This window comes from Symphalangus syndactylus, chromosome 12 (genome assembly GCF_028878055.3).
Source record: "Symphalangus syndactylus isolate Jambi chromosome 12, NHGRI_mSymSyn1-v2.1_pri, whole genome shotgun sequence".
Taxonomy (NCBI): Eukaryota; Metazoa; Chordata; class Mammalia; order Primates; family Hylobatidae; genus Symphalangus; species Symphalangus syndactylus.
Genome location: NC_072441.2, coordinates 97,343,172 through 97,369,524, shown reverse-complemented (window position 1 = coordinate 97,369,524; position 26,353 = coordinate 97,343,172). Strand labels below are relative to the sequence as shown.

Below are 26,353 nucleotides of genomic sequence, written 5' to 3'. Positions count from 1 at the left end.
TGTATTGTTATAATCAATATGAAAAATATATATGATGAAAGGCTTTTACAAATGTCATAGTATGTCCCTTATTTTACATTTATTTTCTCTTGAGTAATCAGCATGGTTTAAATACGTCTTTGGATGATTGTGGGAAAAATAAAAGTGTCTTAAAAACTACTTATCTACATTATAGTTTATGGATATATTATAAACATAATTAGACATACAACTTCTACCATTAGAATTTATAAGTCAATTATTAACTTAAAAAGAACCCCCAAATTTTCCCTAACCAGAGCATCAGATGGCAAATCCAGAATTAGCAATAAAACTCCTAGATTCCCTTCTTCCCTATGCTTTTATTTGCTTATTATAATGAAGATCTTTGGAGGGAGGGTATTTTTACTAACATATATAATGGGAAATCCTGCTCAATAGTCAAGGGAAAAGGACCCATCTTTGACTTATTTTTTTCATTTTTTGCTCTCTGTGGTAGCCCTAAGAATGTACTTCACAGACCTCCAACTACAGGCAACGTAAGTGACCAAGGGTCCTAGCTGCTGTTCTCTGAAATCCACTGCTGCTTTTTTTTTTTCTTTTTTTTTTTTTTTTTTTTTTTTTTTGAGATGGAGTCTCGCTCTGTCGCCCAGGCTGGAGTGCAGTGGCGCAATCTCGGCTCACTGCAAGCTCTGCCTCCCGGGTTCACGCCATTCTCCTGCCTCAGCCTCTCCGAGTAGCTGGGACTACAGGCGCCTGCCACCACGCCCGGCTAATTTTTTGTATTTTTAGTAGAGACGGGGTTTCACCGTGGTCTCGATCTCCTGACCTTGTGATCCGCCCGCCTCGGCCTCCCAAAGTGCTGGGATTACAAGCGTGAGCCACCGTGCCCGGCCCACTGCTGCTTTTGTGCTGAGCACTTGCTTCCCAAAGGCTGCTCCCAGCCAGTGATTGAGAGGAGCAGGGATACTAAAGCTGGCCCCTCCCTGTCCTTGGGAGTCACCTGGCTCTAGCACTTCCTGATGGGCTTACTGAACCTTCCTTAGAGGGTGTAGCAATGTGGGATGATTCCACTTAACCTTCCTTGTGTGTCCGGAATTGGTGGGTTCTTGGTCTCACTGACTTCCAGAATGAAGCCGCAGACCCTCGCGGTGAGTGTTACAGTTCTAAAGGCAGCGTATCCGGAGTTTGTTCCTTCTGATGTTCAGATGTGTTCCGAGTTTCTTCCTTCTGGTGGGTTCGTGGTCTCGCTGGCTCAGAAGTGAAGCTGCAGACCTTCGCAGTGAGTGTTACAGCTCTTAAGGTGGCACGTCTGGAGTTGTTCGTTCCTCCAGGTGGGCTTGTGGTCTCGCTGGCTTCAGGAGGGAAGCTGCAGACCTTCGCCGTGAGTGTTACAGCTCATAAAAGCAGTGTGGACCCAAAGAGTGAGCAGTAGCAAGATTTATTGCAAAGAGCGAAAGAACAAAGCTTCCACAGTGTGGAAGGGGACCCAAGCAGGTTGCCACTGCTGGCTCCGGCAGCCTGCTTTTATTCTCTTATCTGGCCCCACCCACGTCCTGCTGATTGGTAGGGCTGAGTGGTCTGTTTTGACAGGGAGCTGATTGGTGTATTTACAATCCCTGAGCTAGACATAAAGGTTTTCCAAGGCCTCACCAGAGTAGCTAGATACAGAGTGTCGACTGGTGCATTCACAGACCCTGAGCTAGACACAGGGTGCTGATTGGTGTGTTTACAAACCTTGAGCTAGACACGGAGTACCGATTGGTGTATTTACAATCCTTGAGCTAGACATAAAGGTTCTCCACATCCCCATCAGATCAGTTAGATACAGAGTTTCGACACAGAGGTTCTCCAAGGCCCCACCCGAGCAGCTAGATGCAGAGTGTCGATTGGTGCACTCACAAACCCCGAGCTAGACATGGGGTGCTGATTGGTGTGTTCACAAACCTTGAGCTAGACACAGAGTGCCGATTGGTGTATTTACAATCCTTGAGCTAGACATAAAGGTTCTCCAAGGCCCCACCAGAGCAGCTAGATACAGAGTGTCGACTGGTGCATTCACAGACCCTGAGCTAGACACAGGGTGCTGATTGGTGTATTTACAATCCCTGATCTAGACATAAAGGTTCTCCACATCTCCACCAGACTCAGGAGCCCAGCTGGCTTCACCCAGTGGATCCTGCACCGCAGCTGAGGTGGAGCTGCCTGCCAGTCCCGCGCCATGTGTTCACACTCCTCAGCCCTTGGGTGGTCGATGGGACTGGGTGCTATGGAGCAGGGGGTGGCGCTCGTTGGGGAGGCTCCAGCCGCACGAGAGCCCATGGAGGGGGTGGGAGGCTCAGGCATGGCGGGCTGCAGGTCCCGAGCCCTGCCCGGCGGGAATGCAGCTAAGGTCCGGTGAGAAATTGAGCGCGGCGCTGGTGGGCTGGCACTGCTGGGGGACCCAGTACACCCTCCTCAGCCGCTGGCCTGGGTGCTAAGTCCCTCATTGCCTGGGGCTGGCAGGGCTGGCCGGCTGCTCAGAGTGCAGGGCCCACCAAGCCCACGCCCACCCAGAACTCCAGCTGGCCCGCAAGCACCCCGCGCAGCCTTGGTTCCCGCTCGCGCCTCTCCCTCCACACCTCCCTGCAAGCTGAGGGAGCCAGCTTCTGCCTTGGCCAGCCCAGAAAGGGGCTCCCACAGTGCAGCGGCGGGCTGAAGGGCTCCTCAAGTGCTGCCAAAGTGGGAGCCCAGGCAGAGGAGGCGCTGAGAGCAAGCGAGGGCTGTGAGGACTGCCAGCACGCTGTCACCTCTCACTTGCATCTCTCCACCACTCTGTGTCAAACTTGTATTGTTTTTGTCGGCTTTTCTAGTCTTCCTTGGCTCCCTCATCATTTTATATTATGAGAATTTTCCTTAATGAAATTCTTGTATGTTCAATCTTGTCTTCACATTCATTTTCAGAGGTCCTAGACTAACGCATTCTCTATTTCTATAAAAAGATACTATCATATGAAATTACTAAGGAAAAAGAAAGATGTTTGCTGTAATTTTAATGGTAATATTCTGATACTACTAGATTGTCAAATTTAGGGAAGTCAAAACTTCATATAATTGAGAGCTATCTTCAGAAATTTATTCTTATATTAGTTTATTGATAGTCCGTATGTAAACTTGCTTTCAGAAGGACTGAATTGTTACAGTAATAAAATCAGGAGCTCACGTTCTCAGAAAATGTTAATTTACTCAGCATGATTAGATGGCTGTAAAGTAAAAAGCAATCCATAAGTCATCTTTGAGCTATCTAAGGGTATTTAGTGAGAAATTAAAAGGAAATATTTCTGAGGGTGTATTGATAACTGATATTTTGTTGAAAAGCAGATCCAATATAATAGGCAGAAGTGTTTGTTTCTTGCATATTGGTAATTCTTGCTTTCATTTTGTGTGACTTATAGAAGAATGCTTGTTCTTTATATGTTAATGTTAAAATTCTTCTGTCTTTCTTTGCAGAATCATAGTGAAAGATTCGTTTTCATTGCAGAGTGGTATGATCCAAATGCTTCACTTCTTCGACGTTATGAGCTTTTATTTTACCCAGGGGATGGATCTGTTGAAATGGTAAATAAGCCTTTCTTTGCTTGAATGTTGGCAAAGGGGGTGAACATGGGAACCACTGCCTTTTATATAATTGCTTTTTAAAAACACATTTATATGTGTGTGTGTGTGTGTGTGTGTATATATATATATATGGAAATTCTTTTTAAATGTATTCATTATAATTCCAATATAAGAAGTTAACTTGTGCCTTTATTTTTAATTTCAAAAATAGGAATTTTTTTTTTTTTTTTTTGTTAGAAGATTGAAGTGGGGGCCGGGCGCAGTGGCTCATGCCTGTAATCCCAGCACTTTGGGAGGCCGAGGAGGGCAGATTACTTGAGGTCAGGAGTTCGAGACTACCCTGGCCAACATGGTGAAAATGCATCTCTACTAAAGATACAAAAAATTAGCCGGGAGTGGTGGCACATGCCTGTAATCCCAGCTACTCGGGAGGCTGAGGCAGGAGGATAGCTTGAACTCGGGAGGTGGAAGTTGCAGTGAGCTGAGATCACGCCACTGCACTCCTGCCTGGGCAACAGCATGAGACTCTGTCTCAAAAAAAAAAAAAAAAAAGACTGAAATGGGATTATTCATGTTTTGGATAAGAAATAACCAGTAAGTGATTATAGATAAGGATTATTATGGTCATAAATACGTCCTCATTACTGAAAGCTGTTATTGCTACAAAAAGTCAAATTGAAGAGGCTCAAGCTAAGAGGCTTCTGTTTATTTCTTTGTGTTCCTTCACTGGCAACACAATTTTAACAAGTAGAGCTTTTTGGTATTGGGATTTTGTGTACACAATAAAGCAGAAATTTGGGTGTATGACTCTTTCTCTAGTATTTTATAAGGACTACTTTACTGAAATGATTTGATAATAAACAAATCTTTCTATTCAGGTTTTTAAGAGTATTAAATTTGTAATAAAAAGCTTTTATGTTATTACCAGATTGGATTAGGAAATATGGAAGTTATTAAAAATTATGATTTATATTTGTAACAAAAAAGAAACAGAATATAACCTATCTTTGATAAGACAGAATTAAGAATTATTTCTACCTTATGATAAGATTAACTTTCCTTATTCATAACTTTTTTTGTTTGTTTGTTATATTGTTGTGTCTGGTTCTAGCATGATGTAAAGAATCATCGCACCTTTTTAAAGCGGACCAAATATGATAACCTGCACTTGGAAGATTTATTTATAGGCAACAAAGTGAATGTCTTTTCTCGACAATTGGTGTTAATTGACTATGGGGATCAATATACAGCTCGCCAGCTGGGCAGTAGGAAAGAAAAGTAAGAAAACAATTATATAATCTTTTTACATTCTCTAACTTTGGGTTCAAAGTCAATCTGAATCAAGACTGGGAGTATGTAACCATATGAGGATGGATAGGACCTGGAAAATGGTTGTCTTCATTCTGTCTTTTTCTTTTTTTCAATTTAAAAAAAATTGATAATACCATAGTTATGCATGTCTCATCTGACTTAATTCATGTTTATGTCTCCTGTGGCACTTAGCACATCTCCATCCACATTGCAAGCACCTTCTCTGTATTAGCTGAATGAATTAATGAATCACAATTTAAAATCTATGATCTATTCTTTCCTTTTTCCATTTTCTCCCTGTTTTCAAATGATGATCTTTGATCTAGTTGACCAGGAAGTTTTTGCCTAGATTGTTTGTAACTAATGCTGCCTATTCTCAAGTTTTGTTAACAGATATATCTATATCTATATCTATATATATATTTATATCTAATAAATGTTGACCATCGGATCAATGGAACAATGACAATGTGAGTGTTATAAAAAGGAAAAAAAAAGAAACCATATAAAGAAATTGTGATACAGGGAGACTGATCTGTCTTATTGATAACTGTATCCGTAAAAACTGTTGTAGTGATACCTCAAACAGCAAATTATTCACAGAGTGTGACCCACAAAAGTTTGTTAAATATATGAATGAATAAATTTATGTCATCAAAATGTCTGGAGGTACGGTATATCTAAAGGAAGAGTTTCCCACTGGCTGGCATCCCCACCTCCCTATCTTCCTCCCACTGCATGTGGCTCTTTCTGTGAGAAAAACTGTGACATGGTGCCTCCACATGTGTCCCTATTCTTCTCTCTGTTGTTTGTCAAAGCTGCATTCATCATTCTTTTTCTCAGTTTTGATTTAGAAGAGATACAGTCATCTGTAAAAGGGGCTAAGAAAAAAAAATGGAAGAGAGAAAGAACAACTTGTATATACAGCTGAAAATTAGACTTATAGAAAACAAGGATTTTTGATGTTTTCCTTCTGAATACTGATTTTCAGTATTAGCAAGATGACATTTTAATTTTCAATCTCTACATTTATGAATTTCAACTTTCTGAGACTAGAATTAATTATATTTGAAATGAAATTTTAATTCCTTTGTCATCTTTCTTGGCTCTAATTTCTGTCGCTTATATTTTGTATGGTTTGGGAGACTTTTTTTTCCTGTAGAGTGATTGGTGCTGTAATTAAAATAGGGATTATTTGTAGAAGTTAAGGCTATATGTATAAAAGGCTCCAAAAATGATTTAATTCAATAGGGAAAACAAATCAATCAAACTATTTTTTGAGATCTACTACTCAAATGACTAGCTGATTGCCTAACATCTGAGTCACTCTTATAGTAATATGGTATCTCTTTCTGTGACTTCCATAGTCTTTCTATATAAGCACCTTATAGCTCTTGAGGTGATTGGGTTCTCAGTGTGGGTGTTAGTACACAAATGGTGATGGATCAGAGGGGTGGTGAATGCCTCATTAAAAAGGAAGACCAAAGACTCTCTTTGAAATAGGACAGAAATTTCAGGTATTAGATAAATAAATAGGAATCTTTTAATGTTATGAGATCTTATGTAAAAGTCTATGGGATTAAAGAAATGCCAACCATAATTCCTTTATTTAAAACTAATAAATATGTGTAGCATTCATTTATGGAGCACATACTATATGCCAGACACTGTGATATGCACTTTACATACACCTCAGTTCAAGACTACTTTATTTTATTTAATTATTATTATTTTTGAGGCAGAGTCTGGCTCTGTCACCCAGGCTGAAGTGAAGTGACATGATCATAGCCCACTGCACCCTTGACTTCCCACGCTCAAGTCATCCTCCCATCTAAACCTCCCAGGTAGCTGGAACTACAGCCATGCACCACTATTCCTGGCTAATTTTTTGGTATTTTGCTAGAGATGGAGTTTGGCCATCTTGCCCAGGCTGGAAGACTACTTTAAATTTTTATTTAAACTAGCAAAATAAGTGAGTTAGGGAGTCAGGGTTAACAGTCTGACCTAAGAAAAATAAAATAACAACCATAAAAATTATAATTTATGTATTTTAACTATGATTTGACTGAAGCGAATGTTGTTAAATTTATTTTATAGAATGGGTAAGTAACTTGTCCACAGTAACACAGCTAGAAAGTAAAGGGAAACCAGAAAACCGTGTTTTGTTTTTCCCTAAAATTCATTCTCTTTTTACTAAACCTCTAATTAATATGCTGGCAAATACTGTTGAATGGGACTGATTTTAAAACAGGATGAACAGAAGAATTCTATTTTAATGTAAAAACAAATTTGAAATATTTGGGCTTTATATAGTTAATGAAAATATATGTAGTATATATTTTACTGACTCAAATTGATTCACCACTTTCTCTTCTTATTCTTTCTTAATTGCATATGAGTTAGTAAATCCAACAACCATTTGGGTGATTTAAATAAACTTCTTCGAAACCAAAGAGTTTCAAAAATGTATTGTTTTATTTAAATGGCAAAAAGTAAGCATATGGAAATATATGTGTATGTCTATCAGCGTTCCACAGAAACACCTTCTGTGTAACAACTGATTTAGTCTAGTTCTCAGTTTTGTATAGTGTTGAGAAAAATTTATGAACCAATTACATTTTCAACTCTTTTCTTTCTATAGTAAAGCCTGTAGTGAGGAGGATGAGTGAAATTGATCCCCATGGAGCCTATCAGCTAACTGGGAAGCAGTTATCAAGATAATTTAATATAAGTCAGCTTAACTCATGAACTAGCTTCAGCTTGCCAATTCCCTTTGACTGTAGAAATCTGACATTTGATTCGCATTTTTATCCTCTCTTTAGAAAGATCCTCCAATCAAATGGATAAAGGTTACAAGTTGTCAATGAGTCAGTCTTTGATTTTAATTTTAGCTAGTAATCAATTGATGCTTTATGATTCTCTTGTTTAGATGTAGAGACACAATATAATTTGTGTCTTTCTAAAAATTTATTACCTCAAACCAGAAATGAAGTTTTCATATGATGAGTCAATATGTATATGTATGCATGTGTATGAATGATAGAGGAATTTTATGTGAATAGAGAGCTATTCCCCATGTGATAAGTGAGGTATTAAATGTTTACTTTGATAGCTTATATCTTTAGTAAGAAGTTTATAAAAATCAATGAAAAATAATGCTAGTATCCTATTTAAAAATCCATTAATTTTAAGTACTGAGCCACATATTTACATTCAGCAATCCTCATTCCTTTTGAGTCTCAGCCAGAAAGCAAGCCATCTAATCAAATTAAAGGGAGAAAGGCATCAGTAGGTTGGGTGAGCAACATTATAGTAGATGTTAAATATATGAAATTCTTGTGCCCATCTATTAACTTTCAGTGAAAGGAAGACCCTGCTGTTTTTCAGAAGAAAAATTATGAAGTCAACTGTGTGTATAATCTTTGATCCCAAGGTCTAAGCCCAAGTTATTTGAGGCTCCATCACAGCAGGAACTCAGTCACAGTATGCATTTTCCTGTCCTCTGGCAGATGTACTGAAATGGTTTGTGGATAAAAAAACAAGCCATATTTTAGGTGAGACCTGTGCTTGGAAGGGGCTTAAGAATACTTCTCCCTGGAGGTAGGGAGATTGACCTTTGAACTAAATCACCTTTTGAATTTTTAAATGCAGCCCCAAAATTCCAAGCATTTGCTTGATAATTTTTAAAAGGTACTGAAATAATACTTTATATATTTTCTAGACTTATGTAGTTTAACAATTCTTATGGATGAACATACATTTTCTAATAGTAGAATTTGACTCATATGAACTATACATTTTTTCTATGTGAAGATCTGGCGGTATCATCAGATATATGTTTGAAGAAATTTCATTGGAAGGAAATGTCATAAAATCTTGGCTATATCAAGTTTGAAACAACTTCAGGGTTCAGGTATTATATAGTTTAGCAGGATTACAGTATTGGGATATCATAATGTATGAATGACTTCAAAGACATTTTAATTTTAATTAAAATTAAATTAAAAAAAAAATTTTAATTAAAATTAAATTTAAAAATTTAATTTTAATAAATGCAAAAAAATGTACCTCTTCTGTTCTTCCATCCCAACTGGAATAAATTAAGTTTAGAATACTTTAAAAATTATTATTCCGTCTTCCCCTGGTTGTCATGGCACTTCACCACCCCCACCCCCACCGCTGCTTCCATCTCTATCTCTCTGGCTATTTTTTCTCAGAGTCATTCCTTCTCAGAGGCAAAAAAGACTCCTGGTATTCCCCAGGGTTCTGTTCATGGCCCTTTTTTTCTCATTCTGTATACTCTCCCAGGAGATTCTATGTACTCCATGACTTCAACAATGTGTTGCTTTCCAAATTTATGTCATCACCGCAGCTGTAAAACCATGCGTTTGAGCTGTTTCCTGAACATTTCCATGTAGATTTTTCACAGGAACTTAAAAATCCAAAATTGAATTAATTGACAAATTCAAAATTAAATTAATTCTCTTTCATTGAAAAACCTACTTCTGTATGCACTAACACAACATTCACCTAATCACATACTTACAAAATTGGTGGCTGTCCTTGAGTTCCATATGTATTTTATCCCTAAATCCACATGGGGACCTAATCTTACCAACTTACTTGTCTCCTTCATAAATCTCTCTTATTTCTCTTCTCTTTTTTATCTTTTACATTCCTCCTTAAAACAGCTTCTTGTCCTCTCGAGCTGAGTTAGTCTCCATTCTTCCCTCCAAATTACTAACTGATGAAGAACTAACACAGGAGACAGATGTAGATCAAAATATTAAGTATTAATTTTACTTAGGCTGTCTTGTGAAAGCTGTGTTTGAGAATGGTTGAAGCTTTCTTTCTATTCCTATTTCCTCTATCCCTTACACTGATCTGGAACTTGAGGCCTGCCTGAGGAAAAGTTGGATCTACAGAACAAACTAAGGGCATACTTGCCCAGGGTTCTCGTCCTGCCTCCCAGCCCATGGAGCACAGGAGAGAGAGCACTAGAGAGAAACAGGCTTCCACTGCAGGTGCTGGACTCTGACTCCAATGTGCTTAACATGTGAAAGCAGGAGAACAATACACTATCCCTTACTTGTACACTATCCCCTACTTGAGGGCCTGCAGGTCTGAGAAAAAAGAGGTAGGGCCACATATAACCAGAAACCCTTAAATATGGCCAGACATGGAGAAGCAAATGGAAGAAGTAGAGAGAGAGAGAGCACTTTCTCATGGGAACAGGTATAGAAGTTACTTTACTCATGAGGAGCAAGGGTACACATTCCTAGTTGTTTTCTGGGTTTTATACCTTTAAGCCAATTGGCTGCCATGCTCTAGTAGACTATGGCTACTTCTCGGGGAACAGACCGGCAAATATTAGTTAGTCTTGCTGTCACCTTTGGAAAACCATTCCCTCAATACCAATTACTGTTGCTTTGTATATTGTCCTAGGACCAGTGGTGAGCGGTTGAGTTTTGGCTGCTGAAAGGCACCCTAATGCGTTAGAATACCTTAGTTCAGTAACAGAGGCCTTGCTAAAAACTCACCCCCAATCTTTTTCTCATCTTTACTTATCTATAGTATCATTGTCTAAGATGGCATGCTATTGATTATACGATAGACCCAACAACAGTGTAACTGCCTCCCAAATAATACAATGAAAAATGCCTTCTCATTAAATTCCCAGGGAGAAATTGACATTTTTTTCTGTAAAATAAGAATTCTGCCTTTCCATTCTACAATTCTCAGTCTTATGGTCCTTGGTCAGTTAACAGATTAGAGTTGAATTTCCTTTTTAGCTCCAGCTTGAGCCATTTTTCCTTAGAAAGGGTTTGATTGATAGTGTATTGGGGTTAATTAATATCTTTTTGCCATCACTTTTATACTTGCCCTATTATGCTTTAGATATGTCTTATGTCTCTTGTAAATAGCATATAGTTTTTTTTTTTTTTTTTTTTGAGATGGAGTCTCACTCTGTCTCCCAGGCTGGAGTGCAGTGGTGCAATCTCAGCTCACTGCAAGCTCCGCCTCCCGGGTTCACACCATTCTCCTGCCTCAGCCTCTCCAAGTAGCTGGGACTACAGGTGCCCGCCACCACGCCCGGCTAATTTTTTTTTTTTTGTATTTTTAGTAGAGACGGGGTTTCACCGTGGTCTTGATCTCCTGACCTCGTGATCCGCCCGCCTCGGCCTCCCAAAGTGCTGGGATTACAAGCGTGAGCCACCGCGCCCGGCCCATATAGTTTTTTTTTTAATTTAAACTGGAATGCTTATATTTTCATTGGTGAAGTTAATACATGTACATTTAAATATGCTGTGATTATTGATATTTTTGTATATATTTCTATTTTACTGTTTTCCTGTTTTTCTATTTTTTCTTCTTGCCTTTTCTTTGGATTAGTTGAAGAAATTTTTCTTCCTGTCTTCAGTTTTTTTTTCTATTATATGGTTTTCTATTGAAGTTATAACAAATTACCACCAAGTTAGTCACTTAAATAATACAAATTTATGATCTTACAGTTCTGTCAGAAGTCCAATCAGATCTTATCAGGTAAAGATCAGGTGTTGATAAGGCTGCATTTCTTTTGAGGCTCTAGGAGAGAATCAGTTTCCTTGCACATTCCAACATCTTGAAGCCATCCACATTCCTTGGTTTGGGGCCACCTTTCTCCATCTTCAAAGCCACCAATAGCAGGCTTCAGTCCTCCTCACACTGACATCTCTCTGGTTCTCTAAAGCTAGGAAAGATTCTCCGATTTTAGGGACTCATGTGATGAGATTGGGCCCATGGGAATAATCCAGAATAATCTCTACTATCTCAAGGCCTGTAATCTTAATCACATCTGCAAAGTCCTTTTTGGCAGGTGAGTTAACATATTTATACGTTCTGGAGATTATGATGTGGACATCTTTGAGGGGTAGTATTATTCTGCCTACTATGTTCTCTGTTGCTTTAGAGGTTATGTGATTTTTATACTTATTTTTTATTGGTTAGGCTTGAAATATTTTCATATATTTAACTTAAAGTTCTATCATAATATGGCTGTCTCCCAAGTCATACAACAAGTTTAGGACACTCTAGTTCTAATCTTCTCTCTTAAATCTTACATAGTTTTTTTATTATTGTTGTTTTTGGACATTCAGTTTTTTTGCCTGCATGTTAGACATTCTTTTATTTATTTATTTATTTTGATAGAAACAACATTTACTTAGATTTGTGAACATTTGTTCACCAGTTTTTCTTGCATATCAACCTGTCCTTTTAGAATATTTTCTCTTCTTCTTGTTCTTCATTTCTTCATTGTAAACTACCTGTTTCTTTTTAATCTGCACATGTTTTTTATTTTACCCTCTTTCTTTAATGATACTATTGCTAGACACAGAATTCTAAGTTGATGGTTATTGACCAATTTTCTTTATTCCCCTTTTCTGCTATTAGCAGTTACAGAATTATATATTCTATCAATTTTTAATATTTTTAATATATGCAATTAAGAGTATAAATTTCCTTGTAACTGCTTATAACCATATCCTATTATTTTTGGTATGTAATTTTCAGTTTGAAACATTTTTTACTTTCTTTGTGTTGTCTTCTTTGGTTTATTATTTATTTAGAATTATGTTTATTTCCAAACATATGGAGATTTGTTTATTCTCTTTTTGTATTGGAATCTAGCTGAATTGCATATGTCTAGAGGACATATTCTTCATGATTTTTGCCTTTCAAACTGGTTAAGATTTGCCTCTGGCTTAGAATAGTCAATTATCAATGATCTATGTGTGTTAGAAAAGAATGTTCAGGCCAGGTGTGGTGGCTCATGCTTGTAATCCCAGCACTTTGGGAGGCTGAGGCGGGTGGATCAGTTGAGGTCAGGAGTTGGAGACCAGCCTGGCCAATGTGGTGAAACCTTGTCTCTACTAAAAAATTACAAAAGTTAGCCGGCCATGGAGGCGTGTGCCTATAGTCCTAGCTGCTCAGGAGGCTGAATGGGAGAATCGCTTGAACCTGGGAGGTGGAGGTTGTAGTGAGCTGAGATGGCGCCACTGCACTCCAGCCTAGGTGACACAGCGAGACTCCATCTCAAAAAAAAAAAGAAAAGAAAAGAATGTTTAGTCTGCTGTTGTTTTGTATAGTTTTATATATTTATTCATTAGGTGGAGTCTGTGAATTGTGATGTTCAAATCTTTCACATATTTACTAATTTTGGGGCAGCTTATTCTATCAATTGCCAAGGTTTTATTAAAATTTTCTAATGTAATTATCATTTGTCTATTTCTTCTTGTAGTTATGTTAGTCTTTATATTATAATTTTAAGGGTATGTTACTAGGTGATTTAAATTGTTATATCTTCTTGGTAAATTGAACCTTTTATTACTATGAAGAGACCATCTTCATCTCTAGCAATGCCTTTTACTTTAAACTGTACTTTCTCTGATATTACTATAGCTGCACTGGCTTTCTTTTAGTTAACATTCACATGTTATACCTTTTCCATTCTTTCTACTTTAGATTTTCAGTATTCTATTCTAAGTGTGCCTTTCATTAGTTTTTGTTTTTGTTTGTTTGTTTTTTATATCTTTTTTTTTTCTTAACTTTAAGTTCCAGGATACATGTGCAGAATGTACAGGTTTATTACATAGGTATACACGTGCCATGGTGGTTTGCTGCACCTTTCAACCTGTCATCTAGGCTTTAAAATCCAATCAGATTATCTTTAAAAAAATTTTTTTTTTATAAATACAGTTTTATAACCTGCATCTACTGTATAGCACTTATTTGTAACGTAACCACTAATATGCTTGACTTTAACTCTGACGTCTTATCCTGAGCTTTCTTCTCCTGCCTGTTTTATTATCTTATTTTTGATTGTTTGGATTGCTTGAGGATTTTTTCATCTATTTTTTTTCTATATACAGTTAGTATTTACACTAGAAACTACAACATATGTACTTGGTAAAGCTTAAATCTAATTAATATTTTCACCTTCCTTCTTTAAAATCTAAGAATCTCAGAAGACTTTAGCTCAATTTTTGTTGGCATTTTTGCTGAATTATATGCTGTTTTTGTTGTGTATTTTTTTGTTTTTTTTCCATGAACCTAATGATTTACTATTATTGTTTTATGTAATGAGTATTCATTTAGATTTCTTCACTTTTTGCTTTTTATGCTTTCTTTTATCTCAAACATTCTGTTTGGGGTTATTTTACCTTTGCTTAAATTACATTTTTAAAAAATAATTTCCTTTTGAGTATGTTTACTAATAGAAAACTCTTTCAGTTTGCACTCATCTGAAAATGTCTTTATTTCACTTACATTCATGAAACTATTTTCTTATCTCTGTTGTATCTTTTTGTTTCTCTGTGCTTCATTCTGAATTTGCTTTCTTCTGTCAAACCCTTTATCTAGTTCTCATTTTCATTATTGTATTTTCATCACAAGATATTCTAATATATTCTTTTTCAGATCTACTTATTCAGTTTTGTAGCTTACAGTTTTCTATTACCTGATAATATTTTGTAGCTTGTCTTTTAGTCCTTTAATCATAGTTTGCACAGATATTTTATAGTTTTTATCTGATTATCCTAGTATCTGAAGTATTTGTAGGTCTCTCTCTTTTCTGTTGTTTCTCCTGGTTTTCCCTCATGTTGGCCTTTTCCCTGTATGTGTGTATGTGTCTGTGTGATTATCTTTCTGTATGATTGCCATGTGTGTAAGTGTGGGTGTATTGCATATATGTAAATAATATATGTGAGATATGCATTTTCATATGAATTATTTGAGGTACATGATGACATTACTTTCCTACTAGGAGGGAATTGTCTTTGCTTCTGTCTTTTTCCCATAGGCATTAGCAGTCTGTATGACTGGTAGTTCAAAAATTGTAAGTTTTGAGACTGCTTAGTTGATGTGAACTTGTATTGCCATTCAAGACCTGGTTGTTTCTGATTCACCCTATGCGGGTGTGGTGTAGCCTTTGGGCCCAAATTGTTTTAGGAAGGATCATCTCTTGGGTTCTGTTACCCTTTCCCAATGATGTATTGCAAATCAAAGTTCAGATTTTCCAGATAGGCAATGCTGTCAAGTCAAAAACAACTTTCATTCTTACTTTTCATTCTTTTGTTTTTTTTTTTCACTTTTGTCCCAGTAATTATTTATGATCTAGTCAATTTATCTTTAATTTTTAAAAGATTTTTAAAAATATCAACTTTTTTAGTTTTTGGTGGAAGAATTGTTCTGAATAATTTTGCTATTGTTGCCAAGCAAAAGTATTGACTCACAGAATTTTCCACCAAATTACAGGTGCCTTGTTTGAGACAGTTTTCCTTTATCCATGGGGCAGATATACACTTTATGCTTGTAAGGGAAGCATGAGAAAAACCAAAAATTTAGCCTTGATGTTTAGAATAGGTTTACTTTTAGAATAGGTTTAGAAGAGAATATTTACTTAAGACAAATATGAATCCCGTATAGATTAAAGTTTACATATTTATTCTTTTTCGTCAATGGCATTTAAAGAGTCCATAGCACTGCACTATCTAAGATGTTTAATAGCACTGTACTATATAAGACTTTATTACATAGCAATAGCACTATACTATTTGGGACATTGATTGTACTGCAATCAGTCATCTTTCTGAGAAATATATTTGCTACAATTTTTGCTCAGAACCTGATGGTATATGAAGACATCTATTGCATAGCTCTGTGAGAATTGTTATTATCTGGAAATCTATATTCTGGTTCATGAAGGCTGGCCAAACTTTTTTCACAAGAAGTAGTTACTGTGTATTGCTAAGAAGTTTTAATCTTAAATAGTGGTTTTTATAATTTTTTGTTTTCTTTTGAGAATATCTCATGCTGCATCTTACAGTGCTTGCCTCAGTGCAGGCAAGAGGATTACTAAGTGGTAGATTGTTACACTGATGGCTCTCAAAGAATCATACCTTGTGGTTTTCTCTCACAATGACTCTGAGCTTGACCACGTGACTTGCATTGGCCAAAGAGATGTCAGCAAACATGACTCAGGGGGACACTTGATAATTGCCTGTACATTGGTTGATGTGTGGTGGTATCTGAAGAGGCCTGGTCTAGCCTCCTTAAGGACCACAGGAAAGAAAAGCCTAGTTGTCTCAGCTGAGCACAGCCCCCAGCTGGCCCACTAGCTGAATACAGCTGTGTGAATGATCCTAGGTGAAACCACTGCACAGCCTACCTACAGAACCTTGAGAAATTGTTGTTTTACGCCAGTACATATTTGGATGGTTTGTTATGCAGTTACAGATAACAGAGATACTACTGATATATCTTTGTCGCCCTATTGTTTCTTCATGTGCTATCTTTATTTTTAAATTAACACATATGATGCCTGATCTCTCTCTTATTTTCCCTCCAAAGTACGATTTACTATTACTTACTGAAAAATTAAGCAGCAAAGACACGACAGAGGAATTTATTTAGAATTATTTATCACATAGTCAATCCTTTGTCTCTTGTAGGCATTTAAGAGAAAATCAGATTACATTTTAAGCTGTTTGTCAATTTTAGACTTTTCACATTGCTTCTTGTTTATAGACATTGATGACTACTGCCATGTTTTATTTTTTCTTTAAGAGCCTGGTCAGTGAAATGTTCCTCCAGAGTTTGGCATAAACAGTTTATAGGTTAGTCTGTCTTAAAATATTTAAATAATATGAATTAAAAAGTGAAGAGTTTTAAGTGTGTTTTCAATGAAGCCAGACAATATAAAGTAATATAACTGACTCATCTGCTTTAAAATAAAGAAAACCATTATCTGGTATAATTTGTAATAAACACACTCAGATGAACAATTTCTTTTGTTATTATAGTTTTAAAACTCAGCCATAAGCTATATCCAATTTAAGTAAGGATATTTGAATTTTTTTTTTTTTTTTTTTTTTTTTTGAGATGGAGTCTCACCGTCGCCCAGGCTAGAGTGCAGTGGTGCTATCTCGGCTCACTGCAGGCTCTGCCCCCCGGGTTCACATCATTCTCCTGCCTCAGCCTCCTGAGTAGCTGGGACTACAGGTGCCCACCTCACCCGGCTAATTTTTTGTATTTTTGGTAGAGATGGGGTTTCACCGTGTTAGCCAGGATGGTCTTGGTCTCCTGATCTCTTGATCCTCCCGCCTTGGCCTCCCAAGGTGCTGGGATTACAGGTGTGAGCCACCATGCCCGGCCAGGATATTTGAATTTTATCCTGAGCTAAGTTTGTCTTATCGATGAAAAAAATCCAACAATGAAAAGACGAAACTTTCTCCTTTTATGGATTCCTTGAATTAATGCCAGTGTTATAAGAACAATTGGAAATGCAGAGGGGAAAGTAGCAGCAATTCTTTATCACAAAAGCAGAATTACTCCAGCTAATATAGTTTTTATGTTGCATTTGCAAATAGTATTCTTGAGGATTTGGTGATGATGCCCCTTTTTAATAATATTAATAGTAACATTATTTGTGACGTGGAAGGACAGACCTAGGAGTCTGGTAAGCCAGGTGTTTTGTTCTGAAAATGCTGCTGACCAGCTGTGTAACCTTTGTCATGTTACCTTGGTAGGCCTAGTTTCCTCATTAGTAAAATGAGGACACTCAGGTGATCTTCATCTCCAAATTTCTCTTAATTCTGAATCTTCGGAGGGTGAGAGGGCATTGTTCTGATGTATCCTCCTAGAGAAGAACATGATTTTAAAAGTTAGCATGTTGTTACATATTCATATACATTGTTGTATAAGAAGACATTTGATTCTTCATGCAGTCACCCATGTTATGAATAAAGAGTCAATAGAACAATTTATAATTATTTCCAAATCAATGTTGAACTGACTATATAGCATACATATGTTGAAGTCTAAGAGACCAAAAACCAAGCTCATAATATATTTAATGCAATGTTTTAGAGATTAGTCCTTTGTATAAAATGGAGATTCTAAATGCCTGTGTTTTCTCATTTGGACATATTAAAAATAACAATTTTAGTGCTTTTTTTCCTAAGCTTCCCCCCTCCCCTAAGTTTAGTATCTAATTTTGATGTTCATGGGAAAAATACTAAGCTTACTTTGTGTAAGTTTTTAAGGGATGTCTTTAATACACTTTTCTATACAGTTAATTTCAAATTTTGATGATCTAGGATGATTGTTGAGAATACTGCTGCTTGGGAATTATAAATAAAAACTGTTGAACTATTTTTATTTGCAAACTTATTTTTTGTTTCCTTATAGAACGCTAGCCCTAATTAAACCAGATGCAATATCAAAGGCTGGAGAGATAATTGAAATAATAAACAAAGCTGGATTTACTATAACCAAACTCAAAATGATGATGCTTTCAAGGTAATATTTTTATCATTTTCAGTTATGTAATGTCTGATTCCTTTTTAAAAAATCATTTTCTATCTTTCTTATCATTGTTTAAAAAACCTCCTATTGAATGACAAAGAATAGAATAGTAACCTTACCAAAATGGGAACTGACAGGAGTTCATCTAGAATGTTACTGACAAAGCCGGCCCCCTAAAAGATTTGATCTTTTCCTATTCAGTGTCATGAAGCCCATATACAAAACCGAAAGTGAGTATCAAGCAGTGCAGCCTTTATTCAGTGTCTGTGGAATTGAGAAACAGGAGCGTGGCTCACAAATCAACTTCTCAACTAGTGAGGGATGAGGGGGTTAAAATAAAGGATTTCTCTAATAAAGGACATGAAAAGCAAGAGGAGCAATATGCATGTCTTTTCTGGAAATTGGTGGTGAACTTCCACCAGTTTCACAACTGATGGTGAATCGCAGTGCTGCTTTCCTTTTTGTCTTTTTATGGCCTCTTCCGGTCATTGTCATGGCGATTTTCAGCTGTCATGGTGCTGGTGGGAGTGCCATATAGTATGAAAATGAGATTATAATGAAGCCCGAGGTCTTTTTGATGTCATTTGGTTGCACATCTTGGTTCTAACCAGTCTCAACTGGTCTGGTTGTAAAGGGAACCTTTTATTGCAGAAGTCCTGTTTCTTAAAGATAAGCAAAGTTAGGACAGGGTAGAAATTCAGCTGTCGTGTAGGCATTACACCAGGCAACAAAAAGAAAAAGAAGAAAGCAAAGAACAATAAGACACCAAGTAATCAGATGCGTAAATAACCACTGAAGTCTAAGTAATTAGGAGTTGTCAAATTATGCATGCCTCATTTAATTATTCATGTCTTTCAAAACCCCAACTGCTTTTATAACACCAACGCTTGATCATTATAATCTTTTATTAATATATAAGGATAACACTGTATAAAATTAATAGAGGAAATGATGTCTGATTATTTTTATTTGACAAGAGGATTTACTGTTGCATCATCTTTGGAAATGTTTACATTTAGCTCTTCTTATTATAAATAATAGGCAAATATACCTATTTATTTTTTACCTAGATAGGTAAATATACCTATCTAACAAGCAATCCAACCTGTTTGACCAGATATTTTCTAAGTTATTTAGTGAAAATAAGACTTATACATTCTACTTATCCCTTTCTATCATAAAGTAAGTAACTCTAACCCCATGAGAATGGCAAGGAGAATATTAACAACGTACAAACAAAGGATGGGGAAAACCTTGTCTTCAGTTTTTTTAGAGATCTTTTAGGAAAAAATCTAATGATTTTTCATTGATATTAGACATTTATTTTTAAAAAATTTCCTACCAAGTAGACAAAGCAAAGACTGCAACATTCTGGAAGATGAAGAAGGGAGATGCGTATGGGACAGAGGCCTTTGTTTCCTGGGATCACCCTCTGGTTGGCTGAGTGTAACAGAGTGTCTCTAGGGACAGGAATGTAGCAGTTAGGCAGACCTGGCTCCAATAGTGTTCTTATGTTTCTCCACTAGTTTTTGTTTGTTTTTGGTTAGGTGTTTTCTTAATGCTTCAATAAATCATTCATTTCTGGATTTATTCCATGGGTCAGTTGCATTTTTGTTTCTGTGAGAGCAGGGACAATGGGGAGCAGTAGACATTCAAGTCAGCTTCAATACATCTGATTCCGAGAAACTTTAACACAACACCCTCCATTTTACCCTGACAACAACATGTTTAATTGGAATTTTTCCCTTATATATGATCTCCTAGTTTACATATTTTCTAGAGAGACAGGAGGCTTACATTTCAGAGCACAGTATTTAGACCAGATTGCTTGTAACTATGCTACTTACCAGATGTGTGACTGAACAATTGACCACTGTGTTTATTTCTTCATTTGCAAAATGGGATTTTTTTTTTTTTTTGAGATGGAGTCTTGCTCTGTCACCCAGGCTGGAGTGTAGTGGCACGATTTTGGCTCACTGCAACCTCCACCTCCCAGGTTCAAGCAATTCTCCTGCCTCGGCCTCCTGAGTAGCTACAGGTGCACGCCACCATGCCCGGGTAATTTTTGTATTTTTAGTAGAGACGGGGTTTCACCATGTTGGCCAGGCTAGTCTTGAACTCCTGACCTCAAATGATCCACCCGCCTCAGCCTCCCAAAGTGCTGGGATTACAGGCGTGAGCCACTGCACCTGGCTTAAAATGGGATTTATAATAGTACCTATCTCATAAAGTTGTTGTGAGGGTTACGTGAGTTTAGTGTCTCTATACTTCTAGTGTCTGATGACTTGGTATCCAGCTTCCTGTGGTAAAGATGCTACTTGTTTATTATAATGGCCCTATAGCACATGAAGAAAGATGCTAAAACCAGCGAACACTTTAAGAGCACCATAGGGTGTACATTTGCTAGTTTCTTTGAAACCTCAAGTCTTAATTCCACCCATGCCTTTTGAAATACTTCATTCTTTGGAGTACCACAGATGCAAGCCCTTCTAATTACTTGTTGACACACCTATTCATTTGTAATTATGCACTTCCTTTTCTCATAGTCTTCTGAACACAAATCTCTTACCAAACCATTTTCACTGGCCCCTCTGGAAATCAAGTTTCATTGTGAACAAATATCCCTATGTCCATAGTGTCTTAACAGAGTGTATCTTTGCCTGCACATTTTTAGTTTAGTTGAAATCTGACCCTTCTCCAGGGACATCCCTTTCCTTTTAGCCCTGTAGGCTGCTCACTCAGAAATGTTTCCTGCATCACAGGGTCATGATATAGCGTGTTTTAGCTCTCTCCTAAAAATTTCTATTCTTCTTCGTCCTTGGAAATTCATGTTATTTAGTTGTTTTACCATCCACTGAGCCTCATTTCCATTCTACAGTTCACAAACTCCAGATTTGTTAAAGATTTGGGCACTTTGTTTATAGTCTTCTATTCCAGTGTCTCCTGACAGTTGGGATGACTTCAGCATCTCGGTGAGTGATCATCCAGGGCTCTACTCTATTTGCTTTCCCATCTCAGTGACTGTCACTATGATTTCAATTAGGTATTCCTCCAGATCCTTGCTTTTTTTCTTTTTAAGAAATGTGGTCTCCCTTTGTTGCCCAGGCTAGTCTCGAACTGGCCTCAAGTGAGTCTCCTGCCTTGTACTCCCAAAGTGCTAGAATTACAGACATGAGCCACTGCATCCAGCTTGTTGTATGTTATTTTCGTTACAACTTTACTTGAGTAGTCCCACCCATGTCCATATGATCACCTACCACTTACTTATAGATGAATTCCAAATACATCTTCAGCCTTGACTTCTCTCTACAACTGTCAATCTGAAAGTGATCCTAGATTCATCTTGCTGCTCCCCCATTCCTCATACCTACCTGATATATAAATATTTTTACTTCTGCTTTCTGTATATCTATGGGAGCAATTCTCTCCTTATAATTCCTATTGCAGCCCCTTAGTTTAGGCATTTTATAGGCTCATGTTCAGGCTTTCGAAGTATCAACATAGGCTACTGACTGATTTGTCTACTTCTTGACTTACTACCTTCTATTCCTTGATGGCTCATTTCCTACCTCAAGATTACTCTATGCCATTTTCTTATTGCCATTAGAATGAACCTTATACAATGAAAATTTGAACAAGTTACGATTCCCTTCCTTAAATCCATCAGTGGTTTCCCATATGCAGGAAAATATGGACAAGCAGACAAGCTCTTTGATAGAGTATACAAGACTCTTAGTCATCTGGACTTACCTACTGTAATAGCTCTAAGAGGATACTTAGGTTTCAGTTCCCTGAACATGTTGTGCTTTATCGCATCTCAGTTTTCTTGTACATAATATTGTACTGTCTTGAATGCTGTGCCTTGTCTTCCGTCTAGTCCATTCCTATTCATCGTTCAGAACGAACTCAAATGTCTCATGGAAACTAATTCCCAAGAAAACTTCACTGCTTGTTTAATCATTCCTATCACTTCATATATTTTTATTAGTATGTTGAGATTGGGATTTCATCCAATTTATAAGCTAGGAAGTTACCTGTAACTCTTCCATGGATGTTAGCAGATGACATGAGACTTCTGGGTCAGAGACAAAATACTTTATTATGGTAGAGCAAGCAGCATGAGCATTGTGTTTATATTGGTTCTCCTTGCCTCCATATCCTGTAGGAATAAAATGACCTAGGCCCAGGTGTATACTGTGTATCTAGAGGGTGGCATCACAACTGAGGAGGAGTGAGCTTGGGTTACCAACTGTTCCATTAGCAAGCAATAAACAAGCCTGCTCTTTATACTGAAGAGAGGCTTTACCTTCTCCCTCAAGGTTGCTTGTTGCAAACACAATCCTGAGAAATGACACCAATGAAGATCAGTCAGGTCCTTGCATTCTTGGCATACCCAATAAGACAAGTTAGAAGAGAGAAACTCACCTGGAGGAATTTCTTACAATGTATGCATCTTTTCTAAAATTGTTTGTTCAAATGTCAGTTCCCCCATGATGACAATATCCAGAAGATAACTGCTGAGTTCTGTATGACTTTGTATTTCTAGTTCTTGGATCAGTGCCTCAATCAAGGTAGGCATTAAGTAAATATTTCTTGAAAGGGTTAATGGATAGATCCTTGTGAAAGAATGGTTTCTTTATAAAAACACAACAAAACATAACAAAACAATAACAAAAAACTTTTCTAGATAGTGATTCACTCGTTAATACCTATCTCCTTCTAAACCTTTTAAGTAAAGAGTTAGATAAGAATGATGGGAAAAAATTTATGAACTCTCATCCTGGTTTCAATTTTAGATGTTGAATGGAGATAACTATGGAATCAGGGACATGTTGGATGAAAACAATGAAACATTTTTAGTAATGGATTGAGGTTTTTCTTTTCAATGATGTTAAAGATTATGATTTCTTTTTCCTTTCTTGTAGTTCAGTTTTTTTTGTGTTTGAAAAGTTTAGAATTGGTTGTTTTAGTATTCTTCTGCTAACTCTTCTAATTTGCTCTCCATGTGAGTTTTTCAGTCATTCAGTTTTACCCCATTTTAGGCTGTAATGCAATATATACATATCTCTTTTTTTGTGAGTTTTTCTCTTTACCCTCTAGAATGTCGTTCTGCAGTTAGTAGTAGCAAGAGCATAAGCAGTCAGAAATTTGCAATCAGAGAGCTTTGGGTTCAAATCTTCTTGTCTTGTCCTTACTAGCTTTGTGAACTGGACAACTTATGCAACTATGCTGAACTTTATTCTTTTCCAATGTAAAATGAAGGCGATCACACCTATTTCAATATATTGTTGTAAGGAATAAATAGAATAATTTAATCGTGGCTATAATTGACTCTAGAAAAATTTGATTTTTTTCTCCTTTCCGTGTCTCAGGATGAATTTTATTCTCTATATTGTCATTACATATTTCATAATCTCTTCATAGTCAAATGAATGTTTAAGTACATTTGGTTAGAATGAGAGTATGCGTGATATAACTTGTTATGTAAATTCATTTTGTAATATGCTGATAAAATCTTAAAAGCATTGCATATCAAATTAATTCTCAAGCCTGAAAAGGTTGATTCTTTGCTAGGGAACGCTTTCTAGTTTTAAAAGTAGTTAATGTTTACATATATTTGTCACATACTGTGAACCCAGTTCAAAACCTTTAAGAAAACTACAGTGTTAGGAGAGTCATCTGGTTTGCTTTTAAAAAAAGTTTTTTAGACTTTTTAGCTAATCAGTTTAAAGTGCATTCTTTTATTGCCTCTGTAGATATTCTTTAGTGGTAATATAAATGTAAAAACTAAATCCCTGTTATAATTAATAAACTCTGAATTCTAAATGTTTCCATATTCTCCCCTTTTTTAGTGATGTCAGTTAAAGCATTAGTAACCAATAAAATAAAAACAAATTAAGGTACATAATTTCTCAGGCAGCTTTTAAAAACACGACTGTATAGTCTTTCCTTTGGAGAGACCTAGCTAAGAAAAAAAGCTATAAACATTAAATTAAAATTCTAGCCTAAACTCTTAAGTTTAAAGCCTGTGGAAAAAAGTGACAAATTTTTAATTAGAAGATGGCTTTGCATTTTTTTGATGCAACTTATTTAGACTTTAAAGAACAAATATTCTCATTGGTCAAATATTAACCTTTGTTTCTAGAATGTTCAGGATGCTGTGTAAAAAGATAGATAAGGCCAGGTGCGGTGGCTCATGCCTGTAATCCCAGCACTTTGAGAGGCTGAGGTGGGTGGATCACCTGAGGTCAGAAGTTTGAGACCAGCCTGGCCAGCATGGTGAAACCCCATCTCTAGTAAAAGTACAAAAATTAGCTGGGCATTGTGGCACATGCCTGTAATTCCAGCGACTTGGGAGGCTAAAACAGGAGAACTGCTTGAACCCAGGAGGTGGAGGTTGTAGCGAGTGCCAAGATCATGCCACTGCACTCTGGCCTGGGTGACTCAATCTAAAAAAAAAAAAAAAAGGAAGAAGGTAGACGATATATAACATAAGTAGAAAAGTAAATACTGCCTCCTATATTAATTTTTATTTACATCGATATTACTCATACTTACAAAATATTTTAAAAGAGAGGCTTTGACAGAATATTTGGTGAAAAATTACTAATTAAAATATAAATTAGTATAAATTGAGAGGATTTTATCTTTATTTTATTAACATAAGATAAAATAATAAGTGTTTTATAATTCTTAACTATTGTCATTTTGATTATTTTATAGGAAAGAAGCATTGGATTTTCATGTAGATCACCAGTCAAGACCGTTTTTCAAGTAGGTCCTTAATTTGGGGATTAGTGGTATGTAAAGGAGGATATCCTAGAAAACTATGGAGTTACATTTGTAAAATTTATTACATGAGAATAATCTGTCAAAAGGGCTATAGCAACATCTTGCAACTGCACAGAATTCTAAGAATTACATTCTCTGTCTTTTTATTAAGAATTCCTATATTTTATTATTAAAAATCTTAAAATTTATTCAATTGCAAATAGAAATATTTGTTTACATTACAGGAAGGATAACTTTTAAAATTTTTGGTTGATTAAAAATGGAGTGATAATTATATTTGATGTCCAATATTTTTATTATGCTTTTGTGTTTGTGGGGCTTTTAATTTTTTTAATTTTTATTTTTTATGTCAACTTTTACTTTAGATTCAGGGGGCTCATGTGCAGGTTTGCTACCTGGGTATATTGTGTGATGCTGAGGTTTGGGGTACAATTGATTCCATTACCCAGGTACTGAGCATAATACCGAATAGTTAGTTTTTCAACCCTTGCTCCCTTCCCTTTCTCTCACTCTAGTAGTCCCCAGTGTCTGTTGTTGCCGTCAATAGATATTATTGTCCATGAGTAGCCATTATTTAGTTCCCACTTATAAGTAAGAACATGTGGTATTTGGTTTTCTGTTCTGCGTTAATTTGCTTAGGATAATGGCCTCCATCTCCATTCATTTTGTTGCAGAGGCCATGATTTCATTCTTTTTTATTGCGGCATGGTATTCCGTGGTATATGTGTACCACATTTTTTTTTAACCAGTTCACCACTGATGGGCACCTGGGTTGATTCCATGTCTTTGCTATTGTGTGTAGTACTGCAATGAAGAGGCAAGTTCGTGTATCTTTTTGGTAGAAAGATTTGTTTTCTTTTGGATATATAGCAGTAACGGGATTTAAGGTTCAAATGGTAGTTCTAAGTCCTTTGAAAAAACTCCAAACTGTTTTCTACAGTGGTTGAGGTACTAATTTGCATTTCCATCAGCAGTGTGTAAGTGTTCCCTTTCTCTACAGACTTGCCAGCATCTGTTGTTTTTTGACTTTTTTTTTTAAAAAAATTCAACTTCTATTTTAGATACAGGGGGTACACATACAGATTTGTTACATGGGAATATTGTGTGATGCTGAGGTTTGGAGTATGGATCCCATCATCCAGGTAGTGAGTATAGTACCCAATAGGTAGTTTTTCAAACCACCTGCCTTCTCTCCTCTAGTAGTCCACAGTGTCTATTATCCCCATATTTGTGTCAATGCGTGTTTAATGTTTAGCTCCTACTTGTAAGTGAGAACATGCAGCATTTGGTTTTCTGTTGGTGGATTAATTTGCTTAGGATTATGGCCTCC

At 36.6% G+C, this 26,353-nt stretch overlaps 1 protein-coding gene across 4 annotated transcripts in view; it reads left to right on the top strand.

Moving 5' to 3' along the window:
• The window catches only part of NME7 (NME/NM23 family member 7), a 238,133-nt gene that overhangs the window by 46,025 nt on the left and 165,755 nt on the right, over window positions 1–26,353 (top strand). For all 4 annotated transcript variants that reach the window (XM_063627241.1, XM_063627242.1, XM_063627239.1 and 1 more), the window contains exons 2-5: window positions 3,469–3,576; window positions 4,688–4,854; window positions 18,115–18,225; window positions 24,955–25,005. In XM_063627241.1, coding sequence (XP_063483311.1) covers window positions 3,469–3,576; window positions 4,688–4,854; window positions 18,115–18,225; window positions 24,955–25,005 — 437 coding nt within the window. The remainder of the gene's footprint in view (window positions 1–3,468; window positions 3,577–4,687; window positions 4,855–18,114; window positions 18,226–24,954; window positions 25,006–26,353) is intronic.